General features: G+C 25.8%; 1 protein-coding gene across 1 annotated transcript; it reads right to left on the bottom strand.

Moving 5' to 3' along the window:
• Window positions 1-808: 808 nt before the first annotated feature.
• On the bottom strand, window positions 809-23,385 carry LOC145836630 (cytosolic phospholipase A2-like). The gene is made up of 11 exons (XM_082944417.1): window positions 23,363-23,385; window positions 22,887-23,153; window positions 19,943-20,062; window positions 14,853-14,946; window positions 14,510-14,633; window positions 9,026-9,162; window positions 8,801-8,897; window positions 4,419-4,600; window positions 1,472-1,658; window positions 1,046-1,194; window positions 809-877 (listed from the first exon to the last, which is right to left on the bottom strand). The coding sequence occupies exons 1-11, from the start codon at window positions 23,383-23,385 to the stop codon at window positions 809-811; spliced, it is 1,449 nt and encodes a 482-aa protein (XP_082800543.1).
• Window positions 23,386-26,955: the final 3,570 nt, after the last annotated feature.

Here is a 26,955-nt window from a genome sequence, read left to right as displayed (position 1 = left end):
TATTCTTACTTAAAAAAAGTTAGTTCTATTACTTATAGTATTTGTGACTTTAAGTGAAATATTACGCCTAAATATCAAATATCAACAGAAACTGAACTTATTTTATCATTTGGGATCATAAAATTTATTAAACAAAACTGCTTAACTTTCTCTAAAAGAGCCTTGTTCATTCGTAAAAATTTAATCTAACTTAGCTTTTCTTTAGTTTTTATTTATCCTGAATTAATAGCAACTTTTAGACAAATCGTAAGTTTTTAGTACACAACACTTAAATAAAAAACATATTTTGAAATATAGTCCGCAATATTTTTCTGCTATACGAGTAGGATGTAAAATCTTGTTAATTCTTTGTTCTTGGTAGTAGTTTGATATTTTTAAAGTTAGTTTTTAAGTTCAATTTAACTAATAATATTTATTGTGTTCTAGTCTCATCAGAAAAGTTGTTATACATTTTTTTCTGCTCCTTTGCCGTTAGAAAAATAAAGTTTTGATAAAATTGTAAAAAAAAAGTTTATTTATAATTTTATACTTGCATAAGTCTTTACAAGATTAAAAAATAAAAACAGTTAAAAAAAAATAATGGATTAAAAATAAATAGTACATTAAAATAAGTACAGCTTGAAACAATACTAACTTAAGCAACAGTAAAACTATTTAATTTGTTTGGATTAAATGTTAAAACTGAATAATATTTTTAAAACATACTGTTTGTAAAAAACTTGAAGTTTTCAACACTTTGATTAATAATAATTAGATGTAAAAAATTTCGTTTAAAAAAGTTGTATATACTTTTTCTTTATTACAAAATCTAATTGTTCCATTTCTGAGGATTTTTGCGAAGAGTTTCAGTTGCTGTTTCTATAGCTTTAAAAATAGCCTGAAAATAATTTATAAAAATTAAACTTTCACAGAAAAAACTCAACAAGTTTTTAGCGGATAATTTACAAACTAGCTAAATTTCAAAACTAAAAGTTTTTTTATAATCTAGAATGATTTCGTCTTCTAAAGACTATTTGCTATCAGTATTTTTTATTTTATTACGTACATCTTTAGCTTCAGAAGTATTGAAGTGCATCAGTTTAAACAGGTTGTCATAAACATCGTTTGTATAGGTAAATTTCGTAGTTTTATAATGGCTAGAATGCCCAAAAAGATTTATATTACCAGATTGATCACCCTGAACCCTTTCTACACCTAAACATTGACTTGAATCATATTTCAAGAACAGTTAAGTCTTCAGACTACTAAATTAAGTTTAGAAACTGAGTTTTAATATAAGTATAAAATACTTTACAAACATAATTTTAAACTTTTCTACTATGTTACTAAGCTTTTTCAAAAAAATACTAATTTGAAGTCAAAAATGAATTTTATTAAAGTAAAATCAAGAGCTCTTTCCATAAATGACTCTTAGTCAAAAACGGACATTTATTGCGATGATAAGATCTCTTTTTAATTATTTGACAATTACCTGGTGCAGAATGAGTTTTGAATTTAACTGAAGCAATCGGAATGTGAATAACGATCGGACATTTTGGTACATCAGCATCATAAAAAACATAAAATTCTTTCATCCCTTCATCTTCAGGTTTTCGTTTTTTAATTTTTGGAAACGGAATTCTATGAAGTCTAGCCCATGTTTCAGCTAAATATAGCTCCTGTTTATAATTTGATTGTGAAAATTTAACTCAAAACATACATAACGGACGACAAGTTAAGTTGAGCTTTTGAGCAGTTTTTACAGGTAAAATATAAAAGGGTAAAAATAACTTAAAACTGGCTTTGATCTTTAGTTAGATTATTCGCAATATATGACTCGCTTTGAATTATTGGAACTGTTATCGTATCAATGAGTTCCTTCGATGCTAATTATTTATTTAGTTAGTTTATAACATCTTTTTTTGTACTGTGATTATGTTTTTGCCTTGACTTACAACCTTTTCATAAAAAAACTTTATTTTTTAAACTCCGTATAAAATCATAATATTTACATTTTTTCAAAGCTTAGTATAGAAAGATAATGGTTTAATTTCGTATAGACTAATTTGATAATGTTTTTCTTTATTATTATGAATATAGATAATGTATAGTTAACAGAATACTAATATCAGTGTAACGCCACTGCGTTTAAATAAAAAAGGGCGCTAGAGAGTTTTCTCAAGTTAGGGACTTTTTATCTCTTTGTTGACTTCTCGAACTGCTTTAGCATGACGGGCAGTCTAGTTTTTATCTTGTATTAACAACTCATCGTTTTAAAAGATTGTGTTCACCTCGTACTTCTTGTACGAAGGCGACTGTTTTTTATATTAACTTGTGAATTGGAGTAGCTTATTTGTATATTTTGTTATCATGTTATCGCAGTTTATATTCATTTTAATACAGTTTGTGTTTCTAGACTCGATTTCTTTATATACAATTACTTAACATTCTAACAATCTAACTATTTAATTAAACTAAGCTTAAAAGATAGTCTAAGTTTAGTTCGCAATTCATTAAGTCGACTTAGCTAAATAACTTAGCTAAGTCATATCTAAACATTTAAATAACATCACCGATAAATACTTATAACGCGCACGGAGTCAGATAATAACCAGCATCGCGTAAATATAAGTATTAACTTTCTTCGGTCGATAGTTAAATCAGTACTTACCTATGTTTAATTTAATTTTTATCAACAACATATTAATGGCTAGTCATATTTTAATTTTATTTATATGTCTATTTATATTTTAGTTCATCGCTCTGTACTTTTGTTTGCGTCTATGAACTGCTCTGCGAGAAACGGTGTAACGCAATAAAAGTTAAACAATAAATCAGTGTACTTAGTTAGTGATAATTAATTAGTTAGATTTCTTGTCCAGTAGTCAAATAAAATAAAATTATTAAAAACACTTTTAACAATAGATGTGCAATAATCTATGCTAAATTAAAAACATCCTGTTTTTTTTGTTGTTAGTCAACTTTTTTGAGTTAGGTTTTTTAACAGAAAGACTTGAAAATTCGACATATATTGAAAAATTTTTGAAATAATTGAAATTATTTGTAATTTCGTAATATCATTAAATCATTGTTTATTTCAAATCAAATATTTTTTTAAAGATAATATACAAAAGTAAATATGGTTTTAAAAAAGTGATTAACTTATTTAAAAAAGTTTGCTTAAGTTGTTTAACCTGTCAAGCATAACTTTTTTTAATTAGTTTCAGGATTACCACGCAAAGTTTTGTAAACTTTGCTTGACTTTACAAGATTTTGACCGATTTAGCCTGACTTTTCCTTCCTCTTAGGTACGCGTTTTAAGTACACACTTCCAGTTGAATACGCATACTGAGTACGCATATTTTGATCAGTACGTATTTTAGTACGCACTTCTTATTCAGTACACACTTTTGAACCAAAATAAAAAATTTCCGACAGGTTTCGATTTTATTTAAACTAGTAATTCTTAGCTACAAACTTTCTATTGATTAGCTGCTGTGTTCAGAATGTGTACTTCAGCGAAAGATAACTGTAATGATGAGTTATTGGAATGTAAAACTAATATAAACTTAATTATAAAAAAATTTGCACTTAACTAGGTATACTTTTTTCTCACTGCTTATCTTTTTGCAAACAATCTCTAAGTTTCACAAATGTGAAGTAAACTACTGGCAATAAATTTTTAATTAACATACTCTGAAAAATGTATATAAAGAAATACAAAAAGTACAAAATACAAAAGTAAACCATGCACATAAACTTGTTACATAAAATACTTAACTAAGTGCATAATAAAGATTTCAACAACTTACTTGAACAAAAAACAGTCTAATTCTAAAATTTCGCAAAATAGACTTTTGTGTATATATCAAAGTTTCACTATGGAAGTGTCCTTGCCACAGATCATCAATATTAAAAAGATTACAAACAACAACTACTTGCCAAATAAGGTAATAGTTCAACATGTTTCTAGATAAACTTGGCAATTTTAGTCTGACTTTATAAGGGATTTTTTTATCTAACTTTACTATTTGAAGGCTTTGGAATTTAATGATTTTGTAAGTAAATTTCTAGAAAAATTTTGCAATTTTAGTCTGACTTTAAAGGATTTTTCATTAACTTTTTACCATTTTAAGGCTTTGAAAACTAAAAAAATTTGTAAATTAGAACTGAAAAATTCTTTCTTTTTGCTAACTTGACCTTAAAAAATAAATTTAACCTGATATTTTTTTCAATATTTCCAAAAAAAAACTGACTTAGCCTGACCCGTGGCAACCCTGTAGTTTGTTCTACAATTAATTTTGGTGATCTTTTTATTCTTGCCACACCAAGTTTTGACAATATTGATAGATTTACTATAAGTATCAAGTAAATATTTAATTATTAATCATATCCTTCCTAATGTTAGCAGGAGATCATATAATCCGCAACACACTTACTTTAAATGGATGATAATCATCACTGACTCGCGCGCTTAAATCACACGAAATTATAATGTCTACTTTTCTCTGCGGCCCCAACAGCAACGGGTAAGGCGAATTGAAAGCTAATCCGGCATCTGCGAGGTAGAGCTGCTCATTTGAAGTGTCGGTTGCTTGCTCTAAGTCTATGAACTCGTCTTCTGTGAAGATAAATTAAGAGAGCTAAAGTATTTACAGGTTTTTTACTATCTGATGCAAAACAAAAAACATAACCTCAGTTTACTTTATATACTTTTAGATCTTGATTATTATAGTAAGTTCTTAAATTCTTAGACGTGCTTAATAGACGCACATTTCAAAATTTGGTTGTCAAATAAGTATATATTAAAAAATGAACAAAAACTAAGATAATTAAAAATATAACATGGCTTTTTACTCACAACTTCATACGAATTTAATTAAAACTAGTCTGAACAAAAAATAATTCTGTATTCATAAATGGTTTTAATCATATTCAAAAAAATAATAAAATGTTAAAAAGAACAAAAAAGTGCGTAAAAAAATTACTTTATATCATGACTTAAATGAATAGATTAACGTATCAATTTGATAACCTTCTGTTTCGGTCGTAGTATCTAGTGGGTTTAATGGAGATTCGTTAGCCCATTTTAAACCCCGCATAAAACTAAAAACTCTTCCAGCTCTGAGTTTTCGTAGCTGTCGTAGAAGTTACAAGTCTTTATATTTATACTTTATAGTTTACACCTCTTATTTATATAGTACAAAAAGACTTTAATCAAAAAAGAATTACAAACTGTATTTTTATCACTGTTATTTTTTCAAAGATTAATATAAATATATAGTCTTATAAGTATATACATAATACTTTTTCAAAAGTTTAAACACTAGTTGATTCAGATACAAAGACTTTTTTATAATCTACAAATTTGAGACGATATTTAAAGTAAATAACAAAAAAAAATTTGTAGAAAATTAATTGGCAAACAGGAAATGTTCAGAAATAAAAAGTGTTAAACTACTCAATAAACCTAAAAAAAAATTAAAAAAAAAATTAAAATAATCTTTAGAAAAAAATTATACAAACTAAGTTTTGAAATGTCATAGAAGTGCCTTGCAGAACATTAATTACAAAAACAAGTAAAAAGACTAATAATTAAGTATGTTGAAGGTCTTTTATTAAACAAATACTAAATAAAAATGTATTAATATTTGAAGAATAGAATATTAAAACGACTTGCTAAGATTTTCTTAAAAAGAGTCCTAACAAAACAAGTTTGTTAAGACATACTAAGATAACAACAACTTGCACAGTACTTCTTTTTATTCAACTGATGCACGTTTTTCTGTGTTAAATAATTAATACAGTTTCACATTGTTCTAAAAACAAAAGTCCTGCATAAAAGAAAGCCATAATAATTATTAGTAACAGGTTTGCTCAAGGTTTTTAAAAATTATTTCAAGTTTTAAAAAATAGTTTTAGGTCGATTTTTAGTATAAATTAAACTATCTTAAATAGTATGATAACAACGAAAATTTACTGTAAAGCTACTATAATCGAGTTGTATAATGATACTTATTTAAAATTATATCATTGATGGATTTTTTGTATCTAACCGAAATTTCGTTACAAAACACGTAAAAACAGTTTAAAACTTCAGGTTTTTCAAATTTTTTTAGTAATTTTTGTTCAAAATTCTTTTTATTTAATAACAAACTTTAGAGTACTCTTTCTTTATTACACTAACACATACTTCTGTGTGTCAACAAGTTAACACACTTCAACGGAGCTATGAAATTCAAGAAACATTTGTTAGTGTAATTAAAAAAGAATACTGTTTAAATTTGTTATTATTATATATTCCAGTGAACTCGTTTCGCTAGGATCTTTATTAACAAACGCTTTAATTTATAATTTGAACAGTTATTTTTAATAATTTCTTTTACATTTCCTGGTTTTTCCAGGATTGTTGTACCTAAATTGTCAAACTCAACGTTTTTTCAGATTTTTTTTCAATTCTGAATAACTAATAGTAATTAAAGTATATGTTTATCACTCACAGTGTGGAATAGAGTAAGTTAATAGCATTAATTAATAAATAATGACTACTTTTATTTAAGTATTTCACCTATTATTAACTATTATCTGTAGAAAATATCTTATTTTAATGAAAACATGTATACACCTACTTTATTCTATGCTTCTATTCTTTCATTACAGTAATTATTTTTTTACAGAACCCAGTTGAAGTGTGTTGATTCGTTGACACACAGAAACATATGTTGGTAGAATAAAGGAAGATTACTGTATAATTTGTTTTTATTTATATTCCAGTGAATTTACTTCACTAGGATCTTTTGTTAGCAAACAATTAAACCTAAATTTTGAACAGTTATACTTTATTTTATATTTTAATTACTTTATGAAATCTTTAACGGGATGGTAGTTTGTATTTGTACTTTACCTTTATCTAACTTTGTTGTAATTTTACTTTGATTGTTGTTAATATTAAAACTATTTTATATTACTCCTAACTTAGAAAGCTTTACAAATCATAAGTAATTAATTTAAAATGTATAAAACAAAATACATATTAACTAATTAAAGCTTATTAATTTACTACTGTTCACACTGTGAGTGATTAGCTTATATTGTAATTACTATTAGTTATTAAAGTATAATAATTTAGGCTTGTAATTTTTAAATACACATATTTGTTTTCTATTCTTTTACACAGTATTTATTTTTTCTGAAATCCGAGAAACTGTTTTATTTGTTAAACACACAGAAACGTACGTTAGTTGAAAAAAAAATTACTGAGCAAACTTTTGTTATTAAATCTCAAGATTATTTTCAAAAATAAAACGAGGTCTACAAATTGCTTTAATTACATAAGCATTCGGTATACTGGACATATGTCTATACAACTAATTTAATAAAATAACATCAGACCGCTCTTTAAATTAGGAAAAAAATGAAAACAAAAATATGTTCGTCAACAACTTAAATACTTTTAAAGAACGTATAAATATATTTTTAATTTAATCATTTTTAAACAAATATTGAATAAACAACTAATAAAATTAAGCATCACTTATAAATTATGAAAAACTGACTATAAAAATTGTTGACTTTGTAAATATGTACTTTAAAATATTTTAGAAACTTTGTAGTTTAAAGTAAATTAAAATCTTTAGTGTATAATTAATGAATTTAGTTTTAATTAAAATGTTGTAACTAATTAACTTACTAAAACAACTAGTTATTAAAGAAATTAATGTTAAATTTGATAGAAAACTTAACTCGAAACGTCATCTTAGAGAAACAAATTAAAAAAACTTTTATTTTTGTTTAACTGGTGTTTGTGTATCAACTTCTAAGTTGTTTACACTTATAATTATTATTTTTTGGTCACAAGTATTAGTTTTGTGTATATACAATATTTAATTATATTCACCACAATATTATTATTCTTTTACTTATTCAAGACCTAAAACAAAACAAAAATTACATGATTTGTACTTCATATAAAACGATAAATACTCATTTTTTCATTTCTTAACAACTTATGAAAACCAATGTATGAAAACAAGGTTTTACTACTAAAACTTGTGCCAATAAAAATTCGAATTTTAATTTTTTGTGATATATAAAAAAAATATATAAAACACGTATGAAAGCAAGCATTTTTTAAACTATCAGCTAAATGTTATTATTGTAATATTTACATAAAAAATCATGTATCTCCACTTAGATCAATCTTACCTTACAAAATTCATCATATATTTTCGCCCGCCAGCTTTTCGTATCTTTACTGACCTATTTTTTAAATTTGAGTATGTTGCAGTTTTTTAGTATTCGCTTAATTACATTAAAAATATACTTGCTTATTAAGTAGATGCAAATTTGTTTTATTCTCAGATTCTTCTCTGTTTACAAAATATGTATAGTGTAATTAAAACAACAATAACAAAACTCTTTTTTTAAATTAAGTTTTTCATTTTCTAATATTTTGATTTTCAATTATTTGTGCTATTGTCTATAATCAACCTAGCTTTGGTTAGATGCTTAAGCTTATTATTTCTTTGTACAAAAGTTGTATGAATATCACTTTAAGTACATTTAAAAATATCTATTTTCATTCTTTTAACATTTTGGCAATTAATTCTATAGAGAGATTTAAAAACAAAGACTAAATATACGAAAACTAAAACGTTTCTTGATCATCTGGAATTTCCGCAGTTAATTTTTGTTGTAACCAATCTTTTACGTTTTTAATTAATTTTATGGAAGATCCTTTAGGTTCTGATAAACAAAAATATAATGTCAAAATTGTTAACTTTCACTTAAAATTTCAAGCAAATATAGTTTTCTAACAAACCTTCAGTAACCTTGTTAAAATTTTTGAACAAAAACTTCTTAACAAGGTTGTGTAATTCACGATCAAGCATAATAGCAAATGCACTACCCCATATACCCTGTAAAAAAAATTAAATGTATGATTTTATTTTTTAACCAGTATAAAGTTTTAAACAAAACGTAATTAAAATATTGAGAGCTTTTGTTGTGCAACATTTAAAAAAAAATTAATTACGAAAATGTTCACCATCAAAAAATGAAGCGGGGCCTCATCAAAATTTTCAATCTTGTTTCCCATGAAATATTTGCTGTTGAAGTCTTCGGTCGGCACGTAAGAAGCATATTTCGGGATACCAATTTCAAAAGGTGAAAACTCAACCCAATCTATTAAATTATAAATTTTATTTATAACTTTAGTTGTATTTATACTATTTCAGTGTTTTTCATATCAAACAAACAGTGCAAGATTTGTATTTGTTCACAGTGGGTCCAAATCTCGAAAATATATAAATATGAATTTTTAAGTTAAAAATTTTACAAAATAGTCAATAATTGCAAATTTTACCTAAAAAAAAAAACTATAATATATCTTAAAATTTTATCGAACGCTCTACCTGGTTTTATCTTATACTCTTGCTTCTGTTCCTTAATTTTTGTTTTTAAACTATTAATTTTTCCTGAACTTTGAAAAGAATATAATTTTATTTTCAATTAAAGGTCTACTTTAATTTTTTTTTTTTTTTTAAATTTTGTCAACTTTTTTTAATACTTTGTCGTTAAATCGCTAAAACTGTATATGAATTTTTTTAAGGGCAAGTTGGAAGCATTTTCTGCTAATGTTACTAAAATCTAATAAAGTTTTTATGGATGTATAAATAGGTTTATAATCTCCCTCTGTGCCTATTTTATCAAAAAAAAAGGTTATCTATTAATGCAGGAAGCGGCAGCCTTTTGTAACTAGCGTGCTAATATTTCCAGAAAAGTTACTCGCGGGCCGCACTATTTACAAAAAAGTTTTTGAGGGCCGCAACTATTTAAAAATAACTACAGTATTTAAGTAGAAAAATACAATTCTAAACCAAAATAAGCAGTAAAATAGCACTAGTTTAGAATAACTATTAAACTAAGAGCCTAATTGTAAGTTTTTATTGCAAAACTCTTTTGTATCCCTAAAAAAGTGTGTTTTCAGCTAAAAAGTATCTCGCGGCCTCAGATTTTGGCTTTGATATTTGCATTTGGCCCGCGGGCCACAGTTTGCCGACCCCAGTTTAACAGAACAGTGAAATAATTGTATTTGATAACTTAGTGTTTTATTAATACATACGTTTATTTATTATATATTTTGATTTTTAGAAAAACAAATAAAGAGATCTCAACTACTAGAGGAGAAATAATGAATTTATTTTTTCAAAACTTTATTTTTCAAACTAAGTTTCGGTCAAAGACCTCATAAGTTATTCTATTTGAATAAGCACTAACGAGGTCTTTGACCGAAACTTCGTTTGTAAAATAAAGTCTAGAAAGAATAAATTCATATATGTTTATTTTTTTAATTTATTAGGAAAATGCAATTTTAAAAATTCCAGAACATATGTTTCATAAAGACAAAAAAAGATTGTCATAAATCTACAGCTGGTTCAATTTAAAATAAAAAGCACTTTAGTAAACAAAGATGCAAAAGTTATACAAAAAAACAAAAAACATTATGACGAAGAATTGAATATTATACATAACGTCGTATTGTTTTTTTTATATATAACTTTTGCATCTCTGTTTACTAAAGTGCTTTTTACTTGAAATTGAACCAGCTGAAGATTAAAGACATTTTTTGTCTTTATAAACCATATGTTCTGGAATTTTTAAAGTCGTATTTTCCTAATAAATCATTTGAAAGCCCTTCAAGTGGGCTCTGTAGAAAGTGATTAAGTTTAAACAATCACCTTATTTTCTATATATATACGAATATAGACTTGTTTTGTGAAGTCCGTAAATGGTAAGAAAGGCTTTTATCATAAACGTTATATTAACATTCAAAGATCGCTACACAAAACATAAGTACAGTTTTAAACATTAAAACATGACAACGCTACAACTTTATCGCAATACAAGTGGAAATTTATAAATAATAAAACTGATGTTGAAAATTTTTGGGGAAATATTAACAAGACAAAAGCAAATATATTTTAAAAATGGATATAAATTATGAAACGCAGAAAATATTTAAATTTTGAACGTTAAAATAAGAATCTTTAAACAAAATGAATGAATTAAAAACTGGCTGTTTACATTACCGAAAACAATTTTAGTGTTGTTAATAATTAGTGATGTACCGGACCCACAATTTCGGGTCCGGCCGGACCCGGATCCGGACTTTTTTTTCAAATTAGAATCCGGCCGGAACCGGATCCAGACTTTTTTTTCAAATTAAAATCCGGCCGGAACCGGATCCGGACTTTTTTTTCAAATTAAAGTCCGGCCGGAACCGGATCCGGACTTTTTTTTCAAATTAGAATCCGGCCGGATCCGGATATCAGACAAAAATGGCAATATCCGGTCGGACCCGGATAGTGAGTGCGGTACATCACTATAATATACTAGCCTAAGTCAGAATGAGGTTTTTAAAAACTTAAAAAAAAAGAACTTTAATCTAATAATAAGTAGAACAGCTAGCCACAAGATTTACAAATTTAGGTGTTATTTACAATTAAAAATCTGAAACCAAGTTCTTAAACAAAATACACTAGAAAATTACAAAATATTTGAAACTGGATCAGCTCAAACTCATTCAAATCTAAAAGAAAACTAGCCTGAGTTTTTATATAAAACTAAACTAGCCTGAGGTAGTCCAAGATTTTCTAAAATTCCCAAAAATTTTCAAATTAGCAAGGTTGCCACTGTTTAAGTCAATAAAACTAGTTAGAATGAGTATAAATAAGCCTGAGTCAAAAAAAGATTTTAAAAACTGAAAAAAATACTTTAATCTAATAATCAGTAAAACAGCTATCAAAGGTTGACAATTTGGTAGTAAAGTTGTTGACTGATTGTGGTACACTTAACTTATTAGTACTAACCATCATATTTAAATACTACCTTATTTAATTAATATCTAACAAATACTAAATTATAACTGAGACTACTTTCTATAATCAGACACGACAGTTTTGAGTGATGAATCTTTTATATAAAACACAACAAGAAATACTAGCATATACAAAATTATTAATTACTTTGGTAATACTTTAAAAACTGGAAGCTATTTAAATCTATATCAAAAGACTTAAAACAAAAAACTAAAATTAAACTATTAGTAAACAAGAAACTGAAAAATTTTTAATAAACTATTAAACTATAAACCTGTATTAAATATTTAAACAATTAAACACTTGATGAAATATTCACTTTTAAAACAAAACACTACTTACAATAAGCATTCACAAAAAAGTTCAAGATATTTTGTTGCTTCAAGCTACACACCAAACTAACTAACTGATTACATATAAACTGCCTGTCATGTTCTGATGTTTTGTTGCATCAGTATTTAGTTTAAAACATTTCGTCAGATGATTCTTATTGGCTCGTACATTCAAACGTATTAACTCTAAATATTCTCTGAGCTCAACTTTAAACAATAAATAATGCAAGTATTCATTCCAAAGTTTTCAATTTTACAACATATGTAAAGAGTTGCATTTCATGAAATGTTTATTTCATAGTTTAAATGTAAACAAATGTAAATTAGTCATGTGTACAAAATGAGCCAATCACGGTAGGTGTTTAATTTTAAGTGACGAAAATGACTCTTATTAAATTACACAGGGTTTGTTTTTGAAAAAATACTTTTCAGTATGCTCTTTTTTACTAACTAGACCGGGTCCGGCCGGATCTCTGTTAGGATCCGGCCGGACCCGGACTTTTTTTCAAATTAGAATCCGGCCGGAACCGGACCCGGACTTTTTTTTCAAATTAAAGTCCGGCCGGAACCGGATCCGGACTTTTTTTTCAAATTAGAATCCGGCCGGATCCGGATATCAGACAAAAATGGCAATATCCGGCCGGACCCGGATAGTGAGTCCGGTACATCACTATTAATAATGGACTATTTATTATATTATTATATGAAATCTAATTTTGTATAATTTTGTTAGTATACTCATAAGCTTGCTTTTATTTAATAAAATACCTAGCTGAGGAAGCGTTTAGACGCTGAAATGGCTGTCCGAGGCAAAAGTTTATTATTTTGTAACTAAACTTGTTTTTTTTTCAAAATTAAACTAAAATATTTGCTAACACTACTATTTTAAATTAATAAACAAAACTTTTTGGTTATTTCTCAAAACTAAAAAAAAGAAAAGTATTTTCATGTATTTTCTTTTAGCGTAGATTATCTAATTCTTAACTTATTAGGATTCATATTTGATTGAAACAAAAAGCATACAAATAACCTCTCGCCAAATAGCATAACTTAAGTGGTGGGTGGATTTTTTTAGTTTGGTTATAAACTTTAGAGTTTACTAGAAACTTGGATTTCTGATATTTAATTCTAAAATAGAATTTAAAATTTATTTTTGTCCTATTTTCAGTTATGGGTCAAGTGTGATATCAAGGTTGCTAAGAGTATTGAAATGAATACAGATCAGGGTACACTTTTTATTTTAGTCTTTTTTAAAACAAACACTTTTAGAATTTTTGTGAAAAAACTAACACCTACTAAAAATTACTAAAAAAAATTAAAGTTTGTTTTTGTTCAGCTTGAGAAATGAATTTAAAAGATTATTTTTATAAATTAATTAATTTGTATAATGATAAGTAAATTTTATAGTCCTAATAAGTTTTTTATTTACAGGATTTTATTTACGGTTAACTTATAATAATAGAAATACGAATAAACTATTATACTTATTACCAGGTTTCGGTGGGAAAAAATTCTGATTTTGTCAATATCAAATATTACTAAAAGAGTAAACTGCACAGAACAATGTTGTTTATTTATAATGTTAGTTACTCATGAATGAAAGTATAAACAAAACTAAGACTTTTGTTCACTGTGAAGTTAAACTAATAAAAACATTGCTACCTCGAATCAAAAACTACTGATGTTATTTAAATATACCAAATGCAGCATTTATAAACACTGAAGTATGAACTAACAACTAACTATAGTTAGGCTTTAAACTAATTATCTACCGAATTTACAAAATTAGGATCCGAATCTGTTTTAAATATCAAAATCCAGATATGTTTTTTAATTAAGATACAGACGGATCGGGTTAAATAAAATACTCAAAATTTTTCATGCTGAACCAAATCTCGATTTTTTTAAAGTTTATTACCTGTAATAAGATAGGAAACTTTTCTAGTCGATGGGATAAATTTACAATAAAATTCTATTACAAGCCGGGCATATTCGATAGTAAATCTTGGCGGGCCGCGTATCTTTTGAAAATTTGAAAACTCAATTTAAACAATTGGATCCGGATCTATTTTTGGATAACATATGCTTATAAAGCTTCCACAAATTAAAGATCCGACCGAAAGCGGATCTATTTTTTAATTTAGGGTCCGGCCGGATTTGAATCTTAGTGAAAAAAATTGGATCTGGCCAAATTCGGAAAATCACTACTTTTAATAGAAGATTAAAAATATTTAACCCAAGATTAAATAAAATAACGAAAATCTACGTTTTTTCAATGAAATAGTTGAGACCAATAATATATGAACGAATAATTAAAACCATGATATTTAAGACAAGATTCGTTCAATCGCACGTTTAAACATGCCATTAATGGCATCGGATTTTCTCCTTTGCTGATAAGATTTCGCATTGAAGACATCTTATAGTGTTTCCAGCTTTCCATCTAAATTTTTCTAGTTTTAGTTTTATATTTCAAATTTAATGCGTTTAAACTTAATAAGATCCTGTAAAACAAAAACTTAACATGTTAAAGATTTAAAGTTTTTGTTATGTTGCACTATCAAAATATATTTAGTTTGAGCTTTAATTAGTTTGAGTAATATAAAAAAGTTTTAAATGAAATTGCTTATAATAGACATCAAATCTAAATAAAGAAACTTACATCATCACCAAATAAATGCCCAGAAATATAATACCCCCAAACATCAACAAGTGACCATGGTTGTCCAAATTCAAACTTTTCTACCAGAGATTTCCTAGAAATTTATATAAATCTTAAATTTATCTAGATAAATAATCAAATGATTCTTTGAAAAAAAATTTACAAAATCATATTGCAAAGTAAGGGTGGGTGCCAGGATGGTCCAGCGACTTTTTAGCACGGGTCGTTAATTTATCACAAAGCGTCACTTTAGCAAGGTGCGACAATTATGCACGGGGCCTTATTTTTGCACAAATTAAATCTTTTTACTATAAGGATTTATGAAACTTTTTCTTAAACATAAAAAAAAATAAATGTTAATACTTATTCGTTAGAACTTCAAGCTTAATTTCAAACTTTTTCTTTTTTTTTATGCTTTGTAGTTTTTTAGGGAAAACTTAATTTTATATTTTTTAGTGCTTTGTAGTTGTTGTAGTATTATATTTTTGAACACTATTTAATGTCAAACCTTAAAATGTTGTAGTTTGTTACTTAACAATCATATACATTTTAAAACTAAATAAATAGTAGGATAATATAGTGAAGGTATAATTAATCAATACTTTTAAATATATGTTTTTATATTAAAAGAAAGCTGAGATTTTTCAACACTTTGTAATATATTCAAGAATACAAGGTAGCAAAATTGTTTAAAAACAAATTAAAATCTACTTTTTTTGTAGTAATGTTTACTAGTTTTGTAATTAATGTATGTTTTTGAATTCTTTATACCGTACGAATATATAATATGTTTAAGATTCTTAAGCTTTCATTTTCTTTTTTAGGCTAGAAAGTTTAGTAAAACTAAGAAAAGTCTTCAAGTATTAACCCAATGTAATTAAAATATAACTTATAAATTTAATCAAACTGATCAAAAACATCATAACTATATTTTTTGAAACAACTTTATTTTTTTAAGTATTGAACTTGATTTCATACAACATAAACTTGTTTTAGATTAGATGTAGTCTGTGTTTTTTAACATGAAAATAAATTATATCCTAAGTAAAAATATAGTTTTATTCATTTATTTTTTATATATTCATTTCACACATGTCACTTTCTATTCTCCGACATTTTATATATTTATTTTACTCCTCGACTATAATTCTTCATATTTTTTTATGTGTTAAGTTCCAAGTTTAACTGGAAACCTGTTATAATCACAGGTAAACCGTGCTTTTTACCTACAACGCCAAAAAACACGGCTAGAGGTCTTTTTACCGCAGGTTTATGCTAAGCACATAACCACCTTGTTATTTTACATTTTAACTTTCATATTAAACACAAACCCGTAATTTATAACATAGTTTAATTATTAAAATATCTGTATACGATCTTTAATTTAAATACCTGACTGCTCCTTTATAAAGCAATAATTAATTATTATACATATTATATAATGTATATGTATTATTATATTTAAGTCATGGTGGTTATATGTATGTCGCTGTAACTTAATTATTGGTCAGGGTTTTGTAAGCTTAATAACAAGTTTGATTTTTGTTCTTTGTTTTCTTTAAACTTAAACTGCTTTCTAATTGTATCTAACTTTAATTTTGTTATAATTTAGATTTAATCATTTTAAACATTCAATAAATAAAATATACATTATACCAAGTTCCTGTGGCTTTTATTGCCTTTACTATTGTTTAATTCAATAATTAATGTTTGTTTTTTTTTTACTTTTTATGCACAACAGATTACAAATTACTTCTTAAATTAAAGCGCTCTACTACGTTTTCCAAACATGAGAACAAATTATCTAACTTTGTAGTATAAATTAACTAGCTAGTCCGAATGTTCATATATACTGTGATGTAATTATTATATTTTTTTCAATGATTAGTAACCAGTAAATAATTAGAATTAATACTTCCTTCATTTTCATGTAAGTAGTTTATATTATGATTTGTTATTTTATAGTGTATTTTATTTTACTTTATTTAGACTTAATAATTACAAATATTGTTTAGTTTTATAACAGTTGGATTTAACATTATATATTTTATATATTATAAACCATTAACCTATAAAAATCTATAGTAATTATTTTTAATGGACACATGTATATACCTACTTTAGTTTCTATTCTTTCCTTACATTATTTATTTCTTTAAAGAGCTCAGTTGAAGTGTGTTAATCCGTTAGCACATAGAAACATATGTCAGTGTAACAAAAGAAAGATACTGTATAACTTGTTATTATTATATATTCCAGTGAACTTGTTTCGCTAGCATCTTTTGTTAACCAAAGCTTAAATTTATACCTTGAATACTTAAACATGAAAAGCCGTGAAACGTTAAAAAAAGGAAATTAATATTTATTTATGTGTGTATGAATGTTGTCTATGAACTTGAATTTTTAAGTATTTGAAACTAATGTATCAAGCAAATATAATTTAAAAACATTAAAACAAGTTTTTTGTTTTAATATTTAATATCAAAACTTAAAATAATATAGTTAAAAAATTAATAACAGATTAGTAAATTTAACTTAGTTTTTAAGTTATCAATATTTCCACTCTATAGAACTGAATAATAAATTGAATTAACAACAAACTGTTTTAATATTTGTACCAGTAAAACTAATAACATGTTCGAAAAAGAAATTAAATTATTTAGTGTTTGCTTAATTTTTTTATTTGTTATATACTTTTACAACAATGTCAAAATAACTTAGTATGTACTACTCTATGAATATTAATATACTTCCAAAATAAAGTTGTAAATTAAGTTTGATTTTTTTAGGAATCTAATACACGTTTACTTTTAATTTTTTAATTGAGTTTCTAAACACGTTTTTTTACACATATTACAGAATTCGAAATATTTATAACTAAAAATGTATTGTTCTCATTAAAAATGTATTACCAAAAAAAAGTTCAAATGAAGGTTTTAAAGGTTTGGTTTAAGCAAAATTACGTTAAGTCCAAAACAACTGTTACAAAAGACGCTTCAAGCAAAAATAAAAAAGAAAAAAATTGAGCAAAAATGACGCTCAGTGATAAAATGATGCTATGCGAAAGTGATGCACCGTGCCAAAGTGACCCATTGTGATAAAGTGACGCACCGTGCTAAAATGACGCCGTGCTAAAGTGACCCTCTAAAGTCTAAACTAACGAAGGATTATGCCATATATGTGTATTGATATGGGCCTGGTTATAACTGACTACAACGCGCTTATATATCGTAAATCTTAAGTTAGTTCTTAGGCTAGTGTTTAGACTGATTTAGCTAATTGATAAAGTAGGTTTATAAGTGAAAATTGAACTTATACTACTGTTTAACTGAAGTATATTTATAAAGCTGTAAACAACTTATACTAGGTTTATAAAGTTGTAGATAACTAGTACTAGGTTTATAAAGTTGTAGATAGCTTTTACTAGGTTTATAAAGTTTTAGATAACTTACACTACCTGTATAACTGAAATCCAGTATAAAAGTAAAAAACGTATTTTACAATGAATAAATGTGCGAAAAAATGCAACAAACTGTACTAGCAAAACAATACAAAATAAGATACTTCGGCTTGACAGCCTAAAAACAATCGATATCGCTACAACAAACTGCTAAATGTGCTTGTGAAAGACAATAACAGAGCAATGAAATAACCAAACAAGCCACATTCAAGTGAATTAACTGCTTATATATGAAATAATTTGAGAGAAGACAATGAAAGAAGACGACTGTTTTGTCCAAGACGCTGTAGAAAAGTGACGCCGTGCTACTCTGACCCGCTCCCCAAAATAAAGTTTAAAACGTTTTCAAGAGTTTTGCTCTCTTGTCAATTAGCTTAATAAGCAAAACTTTAAAAACTAAAAAAATACTTTTGCAAATAATTTTTAAAAATGGAAAAATAGGACTAAGTCCTGGACAAATTTGAGTATTATATTCTATTATCTTTATATTTTGTTTTATTTTAACTTAAAAATATTTTGGAAAATATGTATTTGTAGAATTGTTAATTTTTAATGATGCTTAGTCAATTAAGGGCATAGGGGTCAAACTATTTTTTATAACATTTGCTTTAATTAGAAAGTTTTAAGTACAAACTACAAGCCATTTTTTATAGAATTTTAGAAAGTCTTATTTAAAGTTTTAGATATTGTATTTTTTGTAAAAAGTTTCAGATACAAACGTATAGAACGCAAATTTTCAAGATCAGTTTTTTCAAAAATTTTTAAATTCACTAAAAATTTATCTTCTCCTATATTTTTTGAGCTAGAGACCTCAAACTTTTAGGAATTGATCCGTTTTAAGTTTAAAATACGTTGAGTGTTACGATTTTAAAGGTATTGAAATATTTAATTTCCAGATAAATAAAACAATAATAAGAAAAGTGGTTTTTTCATTAAATTATTACTTACAAAGTTTAAAAAAATCCTGCATTAAATCTAAATAAAATCTAGTAATACTTTCTGTAAAAATTTGAAAAGACTGGTAGAAAAATGAGGGAGAAAATAAATTTTTAATAAAATAGTCTTTTTTCGCGTTTTTGGTTTGCTCTTTCCATAAAAAAACCTATTGAGCACATCGACTTTGATCGCTTGTATTTCAAAATGTTAATTTAAGTTGTTTAAGCGGTTAAATTGTCTGATAGCTCAGATAAAACTTTATAAATTAAGATCAACTTGTAAAAATGTAAAAAAATATTTGTTAGATATGTGTTGAAAAATAGTTCTTCCAAATTTAAAAAAATATTTTTAAAAGAATGTCAAAAGCAGGAACATTAATGCTAAAGTTGCTTTATAAAAAGGTTGTTCGTTTTAGCTTGTGTGTGTTTTAACTGATTGGAAATATATCTGGCAACTATGGTCAAAAGTACTATGAATTAAAGTTAAAAAAAATCTAAGTGTACGTGGTTCTATTTTTCATAAAATATCAGACAAACAAATGTACTATACATATAGTATACAATATAAAAAATAAAAATGCTTAAATTTTATACGTTACAAAAACTAATTTCATTGTAGAGTTCTCTAGTAAAAAACATCTCAGTTTAAAAACTAAGTAATTTTGAATTTCTTTATATGATTAGGATAATCTAACTCAATATCCAAAGGTACATCGAAAATGTCACTCTTAGAAATTCTTTCTTTCGCTAACTTGCTTACAGGCTCAATTCCTTCAGAAGAAAACTTCGAATTCATGTAAGTAAAAGCAAGAGCCCTGAAATTTTTTTAGTTTTTTATTGATATAATGTATATAGATATATTTTACCTAAATACTTATTTTGTTCTTAAAAAATACTGAAAAGAGAAATTTAAAATCGTGTTTTAGCTTTATGCTAGATAAAATAAAAACTACTTTCTAGATTTGGTGGTCATGGGCCGGGCCATATATTTCAAAAATAAAAATATTCGTAGGCTGCAGTTGAAGTTTTTACTATTTATAAAAGACATCAAAATATATAGTGTAAGTTTCAAATATCCTTTAAATCATGTCTTAGACTTTTTTACTCTTTAATTCAAACCCCAGATGATCTAGTGTTAGTTTTAAAAACTACAGAATAACATCTCGAGTTGATTTCAAACTTATCGTAAACTTTAACTTATTTCAAACCCACGAATATCTTAGTTATTTCTTAAAATTACAGACTACAGTTTATCTAGTGTTAGTTTCAAATCTCCTGTAAATTCTATCTTTAAATTTTTGATTTTACTCTCTATTTCAAACCCACGAAAATCTAGCGTAAGTTTATAAGATTTCGTTTGCAGGCAAGATTAATAAGCTCGCGGGCCACATTTCACCTTTCGCAGGCCGTAAATTTATCCCTGGATGTCCGCAGTTTGCCAATTCCTGTTCAATATACTAAGCAACCAGCAATTCGACTTAAAAGATAAAGTAATACCAAATTTGTCTAAAAAAGCTTGAAATAATATACAAAAAACATTAAATTTAAAGTCTTATTTGGATGATAAAAACAACCTGTTGAAATATATGAGAAAATTTGTATTTAAAATTTAGCATTTGTCGACATTACAAGCTAGTTTATTATACATGGGAGTTGCAAAGGTATCTGTCGTTTTATAACACTGAACTTTATATTTTCATTCATAAATTGAGTTCAATACAATTGAATGCAGTATACAATTACATACTTGAAAAAAAACATATTCCATAAAATATACAATGGATATATAAAAACAACTGATTTATTACGCCAATACTTTATTGAATGATGATGTTTCGCTTCTTATAAAATATGAACAGCTCTACAGAGCCAAAAATTTTATAGTATGCAAGTGATGGATATATATGTAAGTATAATTAAAAGCGGGGTAAGGCACTTTTTTTACATAATCATTTCATTTTAAAGACTTTTAATTTAGCTAGCAACTGCTTTTTACCATCTCTTGAAATTCAATAATTTTGAGATATAACGGTAAAATGCCGAAGAATTCAATAGATTCCATATGAAACGACTGAATTAAAAAGACTTAAAAAGACAATTTCAGTTAAAAAAAAATTATTTCTACAGTCTTTAAACTAATATTTTTCAACTTTATGAGTCTAATTAAAACTTAATAATATACAATATTGTTGTACGAATCTTTTTAAAAAAGATTGTTTTACAAAATAATTAATCTAAAAATATGATATGTCAAGTAATTCGTAAATACGGGGTCAAAAAACAAATTCCAGTTTTTAACATTTCAATTTTTAGTATAAAACGCAAAAAAAATGTGCACTAAAAATATGTTGTTAGATAAAGTATTTCTACATATTAAAGATAAATTAGTATAACTGAAACCAAATCTGAACTGTAAGAGTTTTGGGATTTACGCAGCCTTAAGAACAATTGTCAAATAGTAATTATGTACGATAAACAAAAAACACTTGCAGTAATAGATGAACAGCTCATAGAACTAATTGGAATATAATGAAATTTAAATTTAACACATAAGATATTTCAGACGAGTCTGCCTTATACAGACATTACATACTTTTTTAACCACAAATTGTCTAAAGAACCTTAACATTAATGATGTGTACAGAGTTGCTTTCTTAGAGCAACCGATATTTCAGAATCTTAACAATAATTTATTGAATAATCATATTATTCATAAAGAACTTTTTGGATGGATGAACTCAAAACAAACTTGGCAAAAACACTATACAGTGATTTGTAAAAGAGTAGGATAGTAAAATTACATTAAAGTTAGATGATGCATTCCTGTTATTTATCATGTCTCGAAATTTGTTATTGTAAAGCTTATTTATCATTGCATTATTTTTATTTAAAAAAATTTGAATTTGTTTTATAATACCTAAATTTGTAATAAATCTTAATTGAGATTGTTGATTGTTAAGTTTAATATTTAAGTTTTTTTAATTTTGGTTTTATTGATAGCTTTTTACTTATGCTTAAAATTTTTTTTTCAATTTATTTGTAGTATTTTTCAATTGGAAATGTCAATAAATGATGAAAGCTTTGAAAAATAGTTCTTTTTTTATTTCATTAAAACAGCTTTTCTTCAAGCTCTGGGGCAATTTAAAATTAATTAAAAAAGATGATTATACAGAGTTGCCACTGGTTTTTGTAAAATTTATTTCAGGTTTTCTGAATTTCTCGCAGGTTTTTGAAAGTATTCGTTTTTAAGTCTACTTTTTAAAGCTAAGCTTAAGGTTAAAAACTGTGTTAAGTAGTATATAAAAAAATTGGAAAGATAGTGTAAAGCTACTTTAAATGTGCTTTTTAATAAATAAAAAATTTGATGACGACAATTTTTTTTATCTAAACCGTAGATTTTTCGTGTCAAATCAAAACTTTTCTACTTAACATGTAAAACTTAATTAAAATTACAGTTTTTTTCTTTCTTTTTTATCCTAAATTGTCAAATTCCAGGTTTTTTTTTCAGTATTTTAGGTTTTGTTGCAACCCCGATTATATATTTTACCTTTAGTTTTATTAACAAACTTATTTCAAGATATTTTTTATTGTGAAAATGTACAAAAACTAATTAGATTATAAAAACCAAAATATATATACCAGGTAGATCCGGACAGTCCGCTCAAGTAGCATGAAGCATCCAAAATCCCCATGTCTTCAAGCGCCTTCAAGCAACCTAAGAAACCAACCATCGCACGGATGCCTCCGCCCGATCCCATCACTGCTATGGTGGGAGTCTCACTTAAACTCTTGGGTGCTTTCGCTCCTAAAGTTTTCTTTAAAGCGTTGAACACTTTGTTTTTCCTCGCTTCCCTGAACTGTTTTTCCTCGTCGCTTAGTGATTGGCTGAACCGTACTCCCGAGTTGCTAAGAAATTTATTTAGGATAATGCTTTAATTTCTTTTTTTGTACTACTATAATTAAATTAAGTTGTATGTGATTGTTTTTGTGTAAATTTTTGTTAGTATAAAAACTATTAATCAAGTGGTACTACTAAATAAATATTTTCAGCTACAAATGTAGAAAAGTTATATTTCATTTTTAAAGATTACTTTATTCTGTAAACTTTAACTAACCAAACTTTTCTTTCAACTTCCATATAAACAGTTGATTCCTAAAAGAAAATATATTCAAAAATTCTGAACCAATGCTTGAGTAAACCATTCTATTTTAGCATAAAAAACTAATTTCTATGAACTTAATTCAATTTTCTAATTCAAAGTTAGAAAAAAATAACGAAATCTTTTTTTTATTTACGTAACTTTGTTACACCATTACCTTTTAGAATAAACTAATTAACTACTTGAGAACCAATCATAAAAAAATAACGAGAACTTTACATTTGAAATTATTTTGCTTATTGTATTTCTATTACTTGTGTACTATATCAAAGAAGATTTAGCGTTTTACCCTAATAAATTTACTAAGGAAACTTTTTTTCTATGTTTTTATAAATAACTTTATTGAGATATAAAAATATTTTATATATGTACAATAACTAAACTATGCTTATAAACATACAGGGCTAACACAAAATAAAACCAAAAAAAGTATTTTATTTTATAGGTTAGCTTATACATAGACACAGTTTTTTTTTTTGTTTTTAAATAACAACTATAACTTAATGTTTACGCAGTAAATCTATATTACTTATGGCTATTAAAATTGTTTCCTACCTTGAATTTTAAAATAACTTTTTCAAGCTTTTCATATTCAACTGTGTTTAAATCAAAAACAAAAGTTTCTCCGATTTGACGATTAATCAAAACATTTTCATCAAAAAGTTTTATCTGAAAAGTTATAAATACTAAAAACTAATAAAATTAACAAATCATTTAATTTTAACGATAAAAAACAAAGTAATTATAAGTTGTTATTATACACTCGTATCTTATGAATAACTTTGTTAAATTCAAAAGGTTTGAAAATGAAAATAAATAGAAAATTTATGTATTCTTTATCTATAATAAAAATATTTACTAAATAGAATATTGTTTTAACTACTTATGGACTGGGAGTTTTAGTTGTAAAAGATAATGAATTCTTTGTATCTACTAATAAGCTTTATTAATCAATAAATAAGAAATAAGCTACACGTCTAAAACGAAAACACTATAACTTTACTTCAAATAAAAGAAAAATTAATTTAACAAAAAAAAATGCTGTACATTAAAAAAACTACAAATATAAAACTAGTTTGTAAAATAAAAAGTAATTTATACTTAAAATTGTTGAATATATATTAACAAAAAATAAAGTTTTGATCAAGGGTGGGCATTTTACTGCAGCAGAAACCTCTTGCACTTATGTTTAGCTTAAATAATTATTGAGTAAATCAAAAATTTGTATATCTTATAACAAATATTTTAAAATGTGACTTTAACTTTATTATTAGTACACATTAGTGGTCTTAAAAATAAACATTTCGTTGTAAGGAGTTTTCTTAGTCTTGTAGTAAAAGTTTCAAAAAAGCGCCCACAAAGATTTTTTCTGATCTGCCAACCAATAAAGTTTCCCGCCCCTAGTTTAGCTGTATGTTTAAATATTTTTTACTGGTTTATATATCAATGCATTATGAAACATTAAGAAAAAAATTACTCACTAAAAACTAGTATAATGTAATGTTTGTTAAATTTTAATAAAAGATAGTTTGTGATCAAAGTTCAAGCTTAAACTTATCAACCAATAGCAAAAAAAAAGTTAATTTAAGAAACAGGTTTGCCATAGGTTATTATAAACTACTTCCTGGTTTTCTGATTTCTTCCAGTTTTTTTTAAAACAAGCTTTTTTGGTACATTTTTAGTATAAAACTAAACTTAAGGTAAAAAAATTCTTAATTAGTATAACAACATTGTAAAAATGCTATAAATCTAATTAAAATGTGTTTTTCAATGACAATATATGTTACAAATTTAATGTAACAAAAAAATTAATTTTATGAGAGATTTTTTGTATGTTATCAAATTATATCACTTTAAATGTAAAAACAGTTTAAAATTCCAGGTCTTTTAATGATTTTTATTCGAAATTCTAGGGTATTTTTCAAAATTCCTTGGGTTCCAGATTTTTCCAGGACTCCAGACTTTTTGGCAACCCTGAAGAAAGTAAGTAGTTTTTCATCTAAACTATTTAAATTTAGTTTTTTAAATAAAAGTAAGCTTCTAAAAAATATTTACTGGGTGTTAAAGTTATAACAAAAAACAGTTTACTTCAACTGGAAACTTTTCATTTATTGGAACTTTTGACTTTGCAGGAAACCAAAATAAAAACTCCTCATTCCATGCAGGACTCTTACTATTGTTGATTGTTTTTGTCCTATACTTGTAATTAACCTTTTTGGTACTATTTAACGTCAAGTATGCATGGGGAATGTGAACTTTAAATATAAAAAATTTTAAAATTAAGATGTTATTTAAAGGTACCTTTTAAACTATGAATTGTAAAGTCAATACTGAGTTCTAGAAAAATCTCCGTTGTGTCACTTTTGCACGAGCGTCACTTTTGCACAAAGGGTCACTTTTGCATGAGGGGACACTTTTGCACGAGCGTCACTTTAGCACGAGGGGACACTTTTGCACGGAGGGTCACTTTTGCACAAGGGGACACTTTTGCACGCAGGGTCATTTTTGCATGGCGTCATTTTTGCACAAGGAGACACCTTTGCATGGCGTATTTCTCACGGCAGCATTGTTGCGCAACTATACTTTTGCACAACGTAACATTTTTACAAAGAAATTTTTGAACAGCCAAATTTTTAACATTAATAAACTGAAAACTAAAATTTTTTAACATACTTATATTAAAGGCGAAAAATAAAAGATTTAAAATCTTAAACAGTACAAGTTAATGTTAGAAAAAAACTAAGGAAAGATAAAATAAAATTATTTATAAAAGATTCATACCAGAAACAAAAAAAATAATTTATTTAGAAACTAGGAATAAAAAATACTTGAAGTGTAAGTAAATTGTTCTAGTTTATTTTAAACTTTAACATATTAATCAACAACTATGTCTTTTTATATATTTCACTTTGCGGTTACAAGTTTATTGTCCATATGATAGACCTAGGCATCAAAACCTAGGCCGCTTAAACTGAAAGACACATAATGAAAAAACATAATTAACACAAATAGTTTATTTATTAAAAGAAAGATAAAAACATAATTTGATATAAAATTTGTAGGTTAACATAAAAAGCAAAATTTTAATCACAAACTTATACTTATTTACGCTTTGATGTAGAACAATCAACGTCAAATATTTAAATGCATTGACTAACAACAAAAATGAACAAGATTCAGATTATTTTTATTTAAAGTATTCAAAATTGATTTTATTTAAAATTAAAAATTTTAATTTATTTTAGTTAATCATCTAATTTGTTTTAATTAAAATTATACATATGAAATAATGAATTGTGGTACGTAATTATATTGTTCTCCCTAAAACTTCAAATAAAAACTTTTATTTAAGAACTTTATTTAAGCACTGACAAAAACTTAGTTTGTTAAATAAATTTTTGCAAGAATAAGTTCATAAAAACTGTACATAAAAATTTCATTAAAAAACTACCATATTTTGTTCATTAAAAACAACTTGCGTTTAAAAGCGAATATTATTTAAGTTTACAAAAAAAAATATTTAAATTTTTATTTGAGAAAATAAAAAT

Source organism: Thalia democratica, chromosome 5 (assembly GCF_965202585.1).
Source record: "Thalia democratica chromosome 5, ktThaDemo2.hap1.1, whole genome shotgun sequence".
Taxonomy (NCBI): Eukaryota; Metazoa; Chordata; class Thaliacea; order Salpida; family Salpidae; genus Thalia; species Thalia democratica.
The sequence above is the reverse complement of the archived record's forward strand: the minus strand, read 5'-3'. Positions and strand labels throughout refer to the sequence as shown.